Genomic DNA, 15865 nt, shown 5'->3' with positions numbered 1-15865 from the left:
AGATTTAAAAATATTATAAAATCTATATTAAAAAAGAAAACATATTTATTACAAAGTTAATAAGAATGAAAAGATATAAATCATTGTATAATGATATACGTGATGATTACAATTAAATAAAAAAAAAAGTGATGCTAATAAGACACCCCTTAGACACCCTATAATCATTTTTATAAAAAGTCAACCTATAATCAACATCTTGTAATCATTTTTTTCCGAAAACAATGCAATTTCAACCAATAAAAATATTTCAAACATTAATTAGGGTTATCTAAATTGTAAAATAGGATGTCTTATTAACCAAAAAAAAAAAAAAATAGTTAGGGATAATAATTAGGAGGTAGTTAGATTGTGAATGGGATAAAATAGCTAGCTGGAGCCTTTTAAATAATGTTTTTTTTTTATTTATTTTTTATTTTTATTATTATTATTATTTTTTTATTTTTACACCAAATGCTGTCGACATAACTTTTCAAGAATCAAGTTAACAATTCTATTTGCTCTCCTCATCCTCTACATGTAGATGAAATGGCCGCTGACATCTTCTATGGTGTTCTTCCTCTCGTCATCCTATCTTTGTCTGTAATTCTGTTCCTACGCCGTCGCCACTCTCAACTCAAAACCCCATGTCCCCAATCCTACCCACTCATCGGAAACCTCATCGGTTTCCTCCGCAACCGCCACCGTTTCCACGATTGGGTGTCCGACATGCTTTCCACCACCCCTTCTCTCACACTCCAAGTCAACGGCTTCCTCGGCCTCTCACACGGTATCTGCACAGCTGATCCCACCAACCTCCACCACCTTCTCCGCTCCAACTTCCCCAATTACATCAAGGGCCACCGTTACACTTCCGTCCTCCACGAGCTTCTTGGCAGAGGAATCTTCAATTCCGACGGCCATATCTGGTCCTCCCAACGCAAGATCGCGAGTTATGAATTCAACACCAAGTCCCTTAGAACCTTCATCACCAACACTGTCAAATCCCAAATTTCCAGATCTTTAATCCCTCATCTTTCATCCGCTGCTGACGCCGGAGAATTACTCGATCTACAGCAAGTCCTCCGTAAATTCGGGTTTGATAACATATGTAACGTTGCGTTTGGGGTTGACCCAGGTTTATTGACATCGAATTCAACGGACTCGAACAATCTGTTGTTTGTTCAGGCATTTGATTCCGCAGTTGAGCATGTCTCCAACCGGTTCATGTCGCCTCTCCCGGCGGTGTGGAAGATGAAGAGATTCCTCAACATCGGTAATGAGAGGAAGTACAAACAAGCAATTGAAACGGTGAATCAGTTCGCCATGGATATAATTAAATCGAAAGAAACACAGAGTGATTCCAAAACTGATGAAGATCTACTCTCCAGATTCATGGCTTCAAGTTGGGATATGGGTTTTAACGATGACGAAAGGAGGAAATTTGTGAGAGATATTATCATTAGCTTCATACTTGCAGGTAAAGACTCAACAGCAACTGCACTTACATGGTTCTTTTGGTTATTAGCTGGTCATCCTCATTGTCGAGATTTGATTCACAGAGAGTTTTCTATGTTAATGGCTTCATCGGCGTATATCCACCCAGAAAACCTCAACTTCGATGAGTTGAAGAGTCTGAACTATCTTCATGCTGCTCTATCGGAGTCCATGAGACTCTTTCCACCTGTGCCAATCAACTCCAGATTGACGGTGGACCATGATAAGCTACCAGACGGGACATACGTCGGAAAAGGGTGGTTTGCAGATTACTCAGCCTACGCCATGGGGAGAATGGAGAAGTTATGGGGGTCAGATTGTAGGGAGTTTAAACCAGAAAGATGGCTGGATAACAATGGGGTATACCAGCCATTGGATCAGTTTAAGTATCCGGTGTTTCATGGTGGGTTTAGGATGTGTTTAGGGAAAGAGATGGCTTACTTGCAGATGAAGTCCGTGGTTGTTGCTATCATATATGAGTTTGAGGTTGAGGTGATTGGCGGTGGTGGAACGCCGGAAAAGATGGTGGCTCCGCCCTATACTCTCTCTCTTCTTCTAGGTATGAAGAATGGTTTACCTGTGCGACTAAAGAAACGGCAACATCCCTAAATTAAGTCTAGTGGTTATAGACCAAGAAGAACATGTAGTAATAGATACATCATACATGTATGTAAATACATTTTCATTAATTATAGATGGTTTCTCAATCCGCGCAATCATAGATCGTCTGCCACCGTGAATATTCTCTACATCGCATAAAATGTTGCTATTTTTTTTTTCATGAGGACATTAGGTAATTGGAATTCCGAATTCATACGAGTTCTAAAGTGGTTTCAAACTAGGATCTGAAAAAAAGCCAAGCTATGTAGTCTATCTGGAGTGCACGCTAATGTACAAGTAGTTTAATCCAGAACATTTTCGAACTACAAATATTAATTTAGAAGGAGAGGCACCTTCTTAAGTGTCATCTTGACTTTAAAAGATCTCGATCCTCTTCCAACATGATAATTTTGTAGCAATGCTTCAAAATGTTTTGTTCAATATGCCATCTACAAAGTAATCATGCAGCATCCGGAAAAACTGTTTCACATGCCTTGATAAGTGCCAACTCTCTGTCTGTGATTATTATACGTGAGAGCGTACACGTATCCAACGTCGAATTTAAACAATTTAACACCTAAGTATAGTTGGTCTCCTTTTCTTTATGTATGAAGGCAAAGCCTATAGAGAATGTCTTTTGAGTTGATGTCACACCAACAATCTGAACAAACGGTTTATTATATTTGTTGGTTTTATACGTGATATCTATTATCAACACATGTGGAAATGCACGACATATCTTCCAAGACGTTGGATGAACGAAAAATAAATTTTCTAACTCATTCGAATCACCTATAGTAAACTCATAGGCATAATCATTGGTGTGTAAAAGGAATTTAAGAACCTGCATTGTAATTCTTCCTGCTTGCTCGTGCATCTGAATCTTTTGTTGTGCATTGTATATTGTTTTAATTGTCAACACAATGTTTTTGTTTTGAACCTTCAATGTTGACAGGATGTTACGTGGCGCCACATTCTTTCTTGTTAAATTAGCCACCAAACGAGTCTCATCGACAGATAACCGTCTTGCAAATGGATGACCCTCCATATGTTGTGCCGGTGGATGATTATGTTCATCACATATTACCGTTAGCGTCCAGTTGTCATGTTCTTTCGAATACTTTCCTTCCAGTTGAAACTGAAAATTAGTCATTTTGCTTTCAGATGCTTTACTTGTATACTCTTTAGGTTTATACTTTGTGCCACGATCACATATAAATATGACTTTCTACACGAAGCTGTTCCCATATGTCTTTGATCTTCTAGTAATAATGACATATCCTAAAGAATGTGCGGTGTTTTGTGTCCACTCCAATAGTTCCTTACGAGACTTGAACTTCTGCAATCAAATTTCAAGTGATTTAGTATATATGTTGTATTTGAAAGCATCATAATTGATATAATTATATAATCCGATTGGTGGAAAGTGCTGAAGTTTTTGTAGAAAAATCTTCATCTTTAGCGGACAAGTTGATTCCAAAAAACTTAACCATCTCTAAAAAAAACCATAACAGATAAATAATTAGAATATTGCACAAATATAAAAAATGAAAAGTACTAAAAATAAATATTTTATAAAATTTCAATACTAAAAAAGCTTATTTAAATAAATTTTATAAGAAAAGACTTTTTTATTTAAGAAAAAAAAAATCCAATTTTCGTTTTTTAAAAAACCCAATCTTTTTAAGCCAGTTCAATACTTTTAAAACCCTAAACGGCTAAACCAACCACTTATAAATTAAAAACTAAACCCTAAAGTCCTAAACTTTTATCAGCCGCCAAACATATTTCTCTCATCCTCACAACCTGAGCAGCTCCATCTTCAGCCGACCAGGAGTCGTGACTACATCCACCGCCGACAAGAACATCCACCGCCGACCGACAACAACATCTACCAGCATCTACTGCTATGATTTTCCGATCACAGTTACCAGAAGAGTGAAAACGACGACCACTTACACCACCACCCCTCTCCACCAACGAATCCGTCTCCCCTCATCTCCGCCACACCTCCCTCTTCCTCCACCAACGAATCTGTCTCCACCCGTATTTGTCCCTCCCTCATGTCTTTCTCCTTCAAAAATTTTGAAATTCGGACCACCACCTATCGATTTCTCTCCCTCTCTCTCTTTTTCATTTTCTGTTATAACCGGGTGTTATAGAAACACCACCGATAATCGGACTCGAGGTGGTGACGGCGTTGTTCAACTGGAGTTGTTAGGTTGCCGAAGGTGACGGATAATAACGGTGGATAGAAATGATATTTACAAGAATTTTCATTTTACCTTAGGTTAAAATAAGAAACTGTTGTTGTTTATTTACATTAAAAATGTTTTAATTTTATATTAGATGTGTTAAAGTTGGATTAGCTGATAATTAATCAGCTATTAAGAGCAAAAAATTTTCAATGTTTGAAATTTGTAAATATCAATGGTGGTAAAGATCAAAATTGAACTCGTAAATATCACAATGTCTATTTTTTTTTTTTTTTTCTCAGAAAAAAGCTAAAAAATATTAAATTTTCAAAAGTCAAACAATTTAATTTTCCATAGTGTTGAAAAGAACTTTAGTAATTTCCAAGGTGTTGAATTGCAAGTTTAAAAATATATATAAAAAAAATTATAGTTAACCTATTTTATTTTGCAAGTAAAGATTATTAGAGGGTCTAATTAGATGGATTAGAGGATTGTTCTTACCAATGTAATTACCAATGTAATTACTGAAAGATGGATTATAATGGGTCCTTTTGGCCACAACAAGCCGCCGCTAATCATCAGATAATTAACTGTTTTTTTTTCCGATAAGAAATACAAAATTTACGAATATAACAAACAAGAAATCCAAATTGTGTAGTATCAACATATGTTTAGAAGGTTTTATACACAATATGGGTGCAACTGCAAATAATACTAGTCCTAATATATTGGGTCCCAGCCTTTAGTAATTAGCTCATACGTCATCATGCGACCAAGCAATCGGAATAAGAAAAGATATCATCTTATATGAATGGAGACATAATACAAAATTAGTGAATTCCGAAATTCAGTATTTTGTCCCTTTTTTTGAGTTATGCCGAATCATTTTGTAATACAAAACATTTTAATGCAACGACAAGAGAAATAACTAAACGCAACACCTTTTCATTTTCAACTTCCAGGAAAACTTTATTAAAGTGAAACTCAAACCATATCCAATTAACTTGGTGCACCTCTACGCAACACAACCATCTTGGCATATCCTTCTTCGGAGAAAAAAAGAGAGGAAGAAAGAAGATGACATACGCAGGTCTTCAGTTGTTCATGAACAACTTGAAGGAGCTAATTTACTGTAAAGATAACCCACCGATCATCAACAACCCTTCCATTATGTATGAAATGCCTCAATTCCAACAGCTTTATGAAGAGCTTTGTCGCGTGATCCGAATTTTTCTTATCGACCAAGATGAAGACGAAAAAGTTAGAAATCTCAAGAAAAGATTCAAACAAGCTGCAGAAGAGGCACAAGCCAATGTCTTCTTATCCTGTTGAGGTTATTATGACACACAAGCAACGACATGTATTCACATATAACGACCTCAACATCATGAATTTGTCTAATCCGCCCATCCCAAGCATTCGATCCCTCTTGTGTTTTCATACAAAATCATCTATGATTTTCAACTCCGATGAGTATATTCACCCATACATGGTTTTAATGGTTTTGGATCTACAAAAATGTGTCCATAATAGAAAACACTTTCCAGATGTAATACCCTTACTTGTTCACTTGAGGTACCTTGCAATTTGGTATCCCTCGAGGTCTTTCCCATCCTCAATCTGCAATCTGGTATAAAGAAGCTTACATGTCCACTTTACACATACGACGAAAATGACTTCAAATCACCAGCTTATCTTGAATCACTGAAGTTAATTGGGTCAGGTAGCAGAAAGAATTCAATGGAGGTAGGTTTTCCGAAAGGTGAGCCGATCTTTGAAAAGAATCACTTTACAATGCCTGCAACAATTAAAAAACTTACATTACTATGGTGTCGTCTTCCATGGAGTGATATTTTGATAATTCAGTCGTTACTTAACCTTGAGGAACTCAACGTACTTGACAACGCATTTGAAGAATCTCAATGAGACACTGGTGAGGAGCAGTTTCCACAACTAAAATTCTTGAAATTGCAAAAACTTGAAATGCAATTATGTTGAAGAGGTTTCACTCGAAATTGGGGACATCTCGACGCTTGAGCTTATTGAAACTGATGACATTAGCCCCGTTGTTGAATCCCTTGACAGAATTCAAGAAGAGCAACATAATGTGGGAAACTACGATCTGAAGATTAGAGTACATAGACAAACATGACAAAACCAACAGATCGACAAATGCCGCTCTACTTACTGTTGTAGTCTCCACACTTCGTTAATTTTGGTGGCATTGGGAGAACGATAAGTCAGAATTATAGAATAAAGGGGCCTACATATGTTTAGATTACTATTTAATATAATCCCAAAATTTTAACTCTTCTTGATTATTTGTTTCAAATATATAGTAGGAGTTTTTATTAGAAGTTAGGGGCGGAACACATAAACTAGAACTAAGACTAGAACGAGAGGGTTAGAACCAAAACTTCAAAAAATATTAAACTTATTTAAACAAGTTTATTTTGGTTCAATGCTATGAAATACTAAAATTTCAAGCAGACAACTAGTAGTTAATACAATTAAAATGATATTTTCCCCTCAAAAGTCATTTAGGTATTCACAATAAATATAAAGGGATATATAACGTGTAGAAAGGCCATGGGCCATAATAGTGGGCTTACAACATAATACATAAAATACATATAGTCATAAAGGTAGGCGCAGGATGAACGTGCAGGACTTGAAGTCAAGAAATAGAGAGGAGGGAAGGCCTTCGGTAAAGATGTGGACATGTAGCACGTTCTTTGTGTGTTGATTTTGAATGGGGTTTGTGGACATGTAGCACGTTCACATTGTCAAAGCACAATATTATAGCTTTTGTAAGAATGAAGTCAAGCTCTCTCAGTAACTTACAAAGCCACGATGATTCTGCAACCATATTTAGCAACTCATTCGTATTTTGCTTCCGTACTAGAGCGAGAAATAGTCACCTAGTGTTTAGCGGAGCAAGAGATGATGTTACTGATGGGTTTTGAGCAATACATCATTCCTATGGTGTACATGCAAATACTAATAGCTTTTGGATCTAGTTTGTCTAACGAACATGCAATTGAATATCCAAAGCTATAAACCATAGATCTAGCATACAATTAATCATATTAACATAAAATAGGGTTTAGATCTAACCTTTGCTTGTTATATATCAATAACAATCTAATCCTTGGCTTCAGAAAGCTTAGTGCCTCAAGTGCTGCACCTCTAATGGAGTCACAAACACCATTAAGCAACTTGGATGAAGAGGGAAGAGAGGGGAGGCACCAAAAACGGCTGGAAACCCTAAAGGAAGTGTTAGCCACGTTTTTGGTGCCCAAGGGTTCCTTATATACTTAGGCTATTAGGGTTATCAAACAAGGAAACCCTAATTTGACTGCTTAAGCCCTAAGCAGCCCATGGACCCCTTTTGGAACATGCCTTGGACGATTTCTAATGGCTTCCCCATAGAATTCATCCAACCTATTATTCCAAGGTGATCCATAGCCCAATTTCAGTTATATTATAATTACAATTCCAGTCCCCTAAGTTTATTAATCTCTTTTAGCCACAAAATTAGTTCTTAATTAATTATTGACTAATATTAATTAAACAATATGATTTCTCCTTTAATATATTATTCTCATAATATATTAATAAATCATAATTAATCATTTCTCTCCTTAACTCATCCTACATATTGCTATTGTGAAGACAACCAAAAAGGACCATGCTCATAATCAGGTTAAGTACATACCAAAACAGTTATGGACTTAGACACTAATCCAACAGTCTCCCACTTGGATAAGTCTAATAACTATTTTCCGTATGACCTCAGAACCTGATCAGCAATCGTAGCTTTCAGAAGCCGCTGTCAACTCTGATCTTATCAGATATGCATGTGCTTTAGATAAGGGATCATATATTCATCCATTCTCAAGATATCGTATAAACACAAGACATGAATTTTAATCATTCTCTCTATACTGTTTCGAGACTTCCCATTTATGACGACTGACAACAGACTACAATTGAACACATCAATTTAGTCCCGGCTTAGCCAAGCACTTAGGTGTCATCACTAAATCATCGAGGGGCCTACAAATATCGCTTTTATCCCACTTTGGGTAAAAGGAATGGATAAACTTCAACTTAAATGCTCGCTTGCATTTACTGATTGAATCACCCACAACAATAAGTTTTATAACACCAAGTTACTAGTGCGTTTACTTATTATCAATGTGCAACCGGCCAATAAATAACAACTCACACGTCTCGGTTTCAAGAATATACAATATTATTGACTCACAATCACTCGTGATGAAATCCATGAAGTGATTCTTGTGAGTGTGGGTTTAATCCAATACTCTAATCTTATTAAAGCACTCATGAACTCTGCAGCAAACTTTTGCTATGTCTAAACTCTTTAGACAATCTACAGACTCTTCATGACAGTCTTCCTTCATACCTACTTCCAACGTATGACCGATTGTGGAGGTTTGAATAACCTAGTTATTCTGGATGTCAAAACATGCAAAATTGAAACACAATAATAATACTTAATCCTATATGGACCCAAACTTGTGGGAGTAAATAAAACACTTTTGTCTAAACACCATATGTATTACTCATTATTCATCATTTACTGTTTCAGAAAATCAACTAATTATTCAAATTACAACAATAGTTGTCCTATGCATAAAGCATGCACACTATGTTTCCTATGGTCCTTACTTTGTGAAATAGGTCAATTGAAAAACTTTTCCAATGATGCTCATTTCACAATTCCCAATACTTATCATTAGTGTTAGAACACAAGGTTCGTGCCACTACTAGAATATGCTAGATTCTCACATTTTATGCAACGATCCTTTCGCAAAATCATAGCATAAAAGTCACTAAGACTTGGCCAATGAAATTACAAAGTACTCTATCGGAAATTGTTACAAGACAATTCCATAGACGTGAAGTCTCACATTCAAAGTACATTCCTTTGAACAACCTTCTTGCATAAAATTTTCTAATCTAGATATAGACTGTCAATATCCAACTCCCAATATGTAAACATTTCCATATTTGCCATATGACAACTCATTTCTTAATAGAATCTGATCTATTCATAATAATGTCGATATGGTCCATCCAATACCATACTTGCAACTACTTACAAGCGATCAATCCTCAGTGAACTTTGGATCGTCCTTTGATAGTTGTTTAATTATTTTAGTCAAAACCTATTCTAATCCTTTTTCCCTCTTAATGCGCTAGACATTTGGAAATTTTTAGAATGGTCAAATATTATAGCATTTGCAATTGATCCTATACCTGAAGTGTATGGGACACGATGCATAATGACTTACATAAAGATATGATACTTTATCGACCTTCTGCCATAATATTTTATGTGGCACGTTCTCACAATTCGAACTATGAAGAGGGATGCCGTAATCATAATCGAAATTTAAGAACACATTATGTATCCTTTGACTAAATTTATTAAAATTTCTCAATCTAAGCTTTAGATTTTGAAACGAAGTATAATATTCTCTCCCTTAATTATAGCACAACAACGTTTCAACTCATGCAACTTTGAAAATTGAATCTTTGTTTTTCTATAATTAATATTTCTAACTTGCAATACCTGCCATAATAATCATACAAGCATAACACTTATGCTCCCACTAGCTTTGACATGTATTCAGAAAATAGCTGAACTTCCAGAAAACAATGCCTATTGAATTTTTGAGGTTCATATTTCTAATACCAGATGCTTCGATAAGCCTTTATCTAAGCTTCTTAAACTTATACACCTTTTCCTTAGATAGCTCATATGTGTGTCTAAACAATTCAGAACTTATATCAATAAGTCCTAAATGTTAGACTAACTTCCACATCTTACAATTCGAACTATGGAAAGGGATGTCGTAACCATAATCGAACTTGAGAATACAATTTTCACAATTGCTGTCTTATTAAAATCTCTCTTAGTGAAAGCATTTCATCATAGTCATTTTCATGAAGGAGCGAATCTTATGACACTTAGATTTTATGGTGTATGTGTTCCTATCCATGTGAATTTTCCAAAACCAAGTTTGCGACAAATCCAAACTCATATGGATTGAACTTTCTTGATTTCTAGCCTTATGGTAACACGAGTGCCCACCATGTCTTCCAAGTAGTTTAGCAACTTATCCTTACATATCAATGTACTTTCCATCGATCAAGCCCTTTGTCTTTATGCATTCAAATGAGAACTCGTAGAACTCACATACATAATTAACTCAATTGGAATGGCACAGAAACAAAATAATGTCAACATGATAGGTTGTAAACCTCAAGTCATGTGCTAGTGATGATTAACTAGGTTTATTCTCGAATTTGTTCTTGAAACCTTTCAAGACCATTAAGGCTCCCACTTACTCATTGACATATAAGATTCTCTTGTCAAGAAACTTCTTGATAAAGAAATATTCAAGAGTTGGTGTAACTTTTATCAAGACAAAACACTTCACAAAATTGGTCCTAGTTGGTCTTTGTCTTATCCAAGACATCACAACTTTCCAATTTCAAAGGTGCAAAAATTAGAAAACCTTTCCAAATTCCACATTTGATGAGTGTTATAAACCTACTTAAGACGTTTCACTCAAGTCACAATCTTGACTCTAAGACTTGATATGGGAACGAAGTATGATTGACTTGTTGATTTAACCATTTCTACAATTCTCGATTCCTCTTCTTAGGCATGCAGTTGCACTAAGACTCACTTAGAGGATCAATTGAGACATGGTTCTTAATCATTAAGACCTATCATAAAACACAATAAAATTTACTCTCCCTTCTTCTTAGAATAGAGAAACTTTTATCTTTCTGCCTTCTTGTTTCTTCTTATTCGTTCTGTCATTCATTGAAACCTTTTTCAATTAACTCAGAGTTACACTTAATCTTATAAGTATGATCATATTTACTAAACTTTAGTAAATCGTGACGAATATCTTTATCACTCTTGTGGTGGACTTTGATCGATGCACAACATTGTGAACTCAATCTCCTAGTCCTTCACTTGACACTTTTTCAATGAATTAGTATTGAATTTCCAATTATAAAGTTTCTCATTCATCACACAACCAAGTTGTATGATTCCAAGTTTTTGTCCAACTGAATCTTGGGCGATGAGAAACTCTCCATATTTGGTGAATTCTCGACATTTCCACAAATAACATAATTAAGAATCAAATCAATTATTGCTAATAATAGAAATCTTCAAAGATCAATTTTTCATACATGCCATTGCAAGGATAAATAAGTAAGATAAAATCAAAATTCATTTTATTGCGGAAAAAATTTGTCCTTACAATGCAATTCAATTGAAAACCTATGTTATTACATATTTCTTAGGAATCTATTTTAACTCCAAGGAGTAGCTCAAGAATCCAATCTTCAAGCAATGCGATCGAAATCCATTTCTTCACGATTAGATTCAGCTCACTTCTTCCCTTAAGCTTCCTCTCTTTTCTTCGATCCTACAAAACATCAAAATGTAATCTCATCACATCATATATTAAGAATCTAGAATAGGAAGTTAAAAGAGTTAGATAATGGATTTTACATGAAGTAGAGCCATACGTCTTGACTCTCCTATCTCGTAGATCTCTTAGGTAGTTTGGGCAGCTTCGTCTCCAATTCCCCTTATCTTGGCAATAAAAGCAAATGGACTCCTTTGGCACAACACATCGGATAATCATAGACTTAGTTCTATCTTGACTTCAAATGTTGCCAGTGTCCATTGAAGTTTGGGAGTGTGACTCACCAGGAAAATTTGCTTGATTAGCACGCCAAATCATTGCTGATTCAGCAGCTATAAGCAAATAGGTAAGATCAATGAGGGTCACGTCGTGATCCATCATATAGTACTCTCTAACGAACTCACTATATGATTTAGGAAGTGACTGAAGAACCCAGTCAACAGCCAACTCACTTGAAATCTCGACACCCAACATGCTTAACTTATCAATGTGTGACTTTATCTCTAAGACATGTGCACACACAGGTTTCCCATCTTCGTGTTTACTTGCCAAAAGGGGTTAAGTGAACTTGAACTTTTCAAGCCTTTGAACTTGTGGGTTAGGGAGAACAATTGGAGGAAGTTGAGGAAGTGAAGCATGACTCTCATTTCCTTGATCGTATCTTGGAATGTCATCTTCATTTGAAAAGCTTGTTCCAAAGGATTTGGAAAGACCATGATTATCAGAACTGGACATCTACAAAATGGGAGAAAATTTAAGTTAAGTTGATTAGAATTCCTGATGTAACACCCAAATGAAATAATAAGGCTAGGATCCAACACAATACTCTACAACCTAGAAGAGGGATGCCGTAATCTATTTGCAGAATATTTGAAGGTAGGTAAATGACGATTTACCAATTTCCACCATGAAAAACGAAAAAGAAATTTAAGTTTTAAATGAATTGAAACTCCTAGATCCTTTGAGATTCATTGAACTTTTCAATGGCATGTTTAATCTCGATTATGCCCTTCTATTTGTGACTGTGATGCCGAGGATCACAAATAAAGTGTGAATAACCATACGAATCACGTGGTGCACTCAATGCTACTATCACCTAATCAATGTGCCGGTTAGCCACACACGCTCCATTGATCTATGAAAAACATCGAGCCATACTTCGCTACCAATGTCATCCCCAAATTAGTGTGCTGGTTAACCACACACGCTCCATTAACGTTTGACAAGGGTACAAAGTGTAATTCCATGGATTAACATACAATTTCATATTTTGCCTAAAGTAACTATGATTTGGGAATTTGTAAAAACATTTAGTTACTTTGTACTTCATTATACTTATAATGGAAGGTTTCTGTCCTATCCTACCCGTTCGAATAACGACCCTCCACTAGTCAAGAGTGCGGTGGGTAAGAGTGGATACCCATTCAATCGCCATTTTATAGGCAATTTCCTTAAACACCCCTTATAGACCAACTTCGTGAATGAGGCCTACTAACGGTAAGACTGACTTTTACTCATATATATATATATATATATATATATATATATATATATATATATATATATATATATATATATATAATATTAGACTTTTAATGTTACATATATATAGTATATGGTGTATTTTACACTTTTAAAATACTAGGTGGTCTAATTTAATAAATTATACTTTTAATTTAATTAAATATAAACCAAAACTTTATGTTTTATTAAATATCTGTTAATTATACACTTTAATTAATTAATAAAAACATAAGGGTGTAATTTGGACTTTTCAAAGTAATAGGGTTTTAGAATTTAACATTACAAAATTAAACTTTTAATTAAATTTTAAATTCCAAAACTTGAGGGCAAGTTTTAAAACTTTTCAAAACATTAGGTTTTAACTTATTTAAATTTCAAAACAAAACATTTAAGTTCAAATTTAAACTATAAAACCTAAAAGGAGTAATTTGAAAGTTTTTCACAAGATAATTCAAATCCAAATTACAAATAATCAATCTTTATCTAATAAAAGAAAAGATTATCTAAATTTTGACAATTATCTTCTATTTTGGTAAGGATAATCATCCTATATTGATAAAATTCGGATTTTATTGACAAAAAAAAAGTTTAGGTAATTATCCACAGCCAAAACAGGTCAAAATCCCGCAAAAACAACATTCTGCGTCTCAGACTCGCCGAGTCAGCATTGGACTCGTCAAGTTCACAGTGGATATGGGGAGCTCAGCCATGGACTCGGCGAGTCCAGCCCCCAAAAACTCAAATTTTTCGATTTTAAGCTTGAATAATCTAATATAGCATAAAATACATCAAACAAACAGCCCTAGGCTCTGATACCATTGATGGGTTTTGAGCAATACATCATTCCTATGGTGTACATGCAAATACTAATAGCTTTTGGATCTAGTTTGTCTAACGAACATGCAATTGAATATCCAAAGCTATAAACCATAGATTTAGCATACAATTAATCATATTAACATAAAATAGGGTTTAGATCTAACCTTTGATTGTTATATAGCAATAACAATCTAATCCTTGGCTTCAGAAAGCTTAGTGCCTCAAGTGCTGCACCTCTAATGGAGTCACAAACACCACTAAGCAACTTGGATGAAGAGGGAAGAGAGGGGAGGCACCAAAAACGCCTGGAAACCCTAAAGGAAGTGTTAGCCACGTTTTTGGTGCCCAAGGGTTCCTTATATACTTAGGCTATTAGGGTTATCAAACAAGGAAACCCTAATTTGACTGCTTAAGCCCTAAGCAGCCCATGGACCCCTTCTGGAACATGCCTTTGACGATTTCTAATGGGCTTCCCCATAGAATTCGTCCAACCTATTATTCCAAGGTGATCCATAGCCCAATTTCAATTATCTTATAATTACAATTCCAGTCCCCTAAGTTTAATTAATCTCTTTTAGCCATAAAATTAGTTCTTAATTAATTCTTGACTAATATTAATTAAACAATATGATTTCTCCTTTAATATATTATTCTCATAATATATTAATAAATCATAATTAATCCTTTATCTCCTTAACTCATCCTACATATTGCTATTGTGAAGGTAACCCAAAAGGACGATGCTCATAATCGGGTTAAGTACATACTAAAATAGTTATGGAATTAGACACTAATCCAACAATTACTACTTAGAAATACGTAGTAACCATATGTGGATCGTCGAGTAGCAGGACATTCCCCCACCCCCATAATTCACATCAAAGTAAGCAATAAGATCACGCGAGGAGGAGGCATGAAGTTGGATGTCGTGGTCAATGGTTCCTCATATATATCTCATAATATGTGTTTAACACATGAAGATGTGGCTCACGAGGATCATGCATATATAGGGAAAATCTTTTGAACATCAAAGGCGAGTCAGGATGAGTAAATGTGAGATACCGCAGAGCTCCAACAAGGATTCTATATAAAGCGGAACTGGAACTGGAGTACGAGATGCATCCAACTTGTCATGTGTGTCTACAGGGTACGACAAGGATTGTACGACATTAAGTTCGCATGAGCAACAATATCCAAAACATACTTTTTTGACTAAGAAACATGCTAGAACTAGTGCAATGAACAGGAATACCCAAAAAATAATTAAGGTCTTTCATAGCGTATTCCATGTTGAGAGTGGCTATAAGGCGTCGAAGAAGATCCTAAGAAGTCGTGAGAATAGTGTCGTTTACATAGATTAAAATATAAGCAAGGGACCAACTGTCCTTAAATATAAATAAATAGGAGTCACAACGGCTTTGAGTGAATCTGATCTGAGTGGAAAATTGAGAAAATCGATGATACCTTGCTCTAAGGGCCTGTTTAAGTCCAAATAATGACTTCTGTAGAAGACAAAAGACAGATAAGAGCGAGACGGGTCGCGAAACTTGGGTGCTTGATGCATGTAAACTATCTGATGTAGATGACAATGAAGAAAAGTATTATTCATGTCAGGCCGGTGAACGAGCCAGTGACTTGGGACAGCGAGACTAAGGATCTTTATGATAGTTGCAAGTTTAACCACCGGACTAAAAGTTTCATTACAGTCAATTCCTGATCGTTGACTTTTTCCGCTAGCAACCAAACGAGCCTTGTACCAATTTAAAG

The 15865-nt window shown here is 35.4% G+C and overlaps 1 protein-coding gene and 1 pseudogene across 1 annotated transcript; one reads left to right on the top strand and one right to left on the bottom strand.

Annotated features, from left to right (window-relative positions):
• The first annotated feature begins 465 nt into the window (after nucleotides 1–465).
• LOC145037474 (cytochrome P450 CYP94D108 pseudogene) lies at nucleotides 466–2183 on the top strand (annotated as a pseudogene).
• Nucleotides 2184–2653: 470 nt separating this feature from the next.
• LOC145036163 (protein FAR1-RELATED SEQUENCE 5-like) lies at nucleotides 2654–3229 on the bottom strand. Its single transcript, XM_078984633.1, has one exon. The coding sequence runs from the start codon at nucleotides 3227–3229 to the stop codon at nucleotides 2654–2656; it is 576 nt and encodes a 191-aa protein (XP_078840759.1).
• Nucleotides 3230–15865: the final 12636 nt, after the last annotated feature.

The sequence above is a fragment of the Lactuca saligna genome, chromosome 3 (assembly GCF_052625555.1).
Source record: "Lactuca saligna cultivar CGN05327 chromosome 3, ASM5262555v1, whole genome shotgun sequence".
Taxonomy (NCBI): domain Eukaryota; kingdom Viridiplantae; phylum Streptophyta; class Magnoliopsida; order Asterales; family Asteraceae; genus Lactuca; species Lactuca saligna.
The sequence above is the reverse complement of the archived record's forward strand: the minus strand, read 5'-3'. Positions and strand labels throughout refer to the sequence as shown.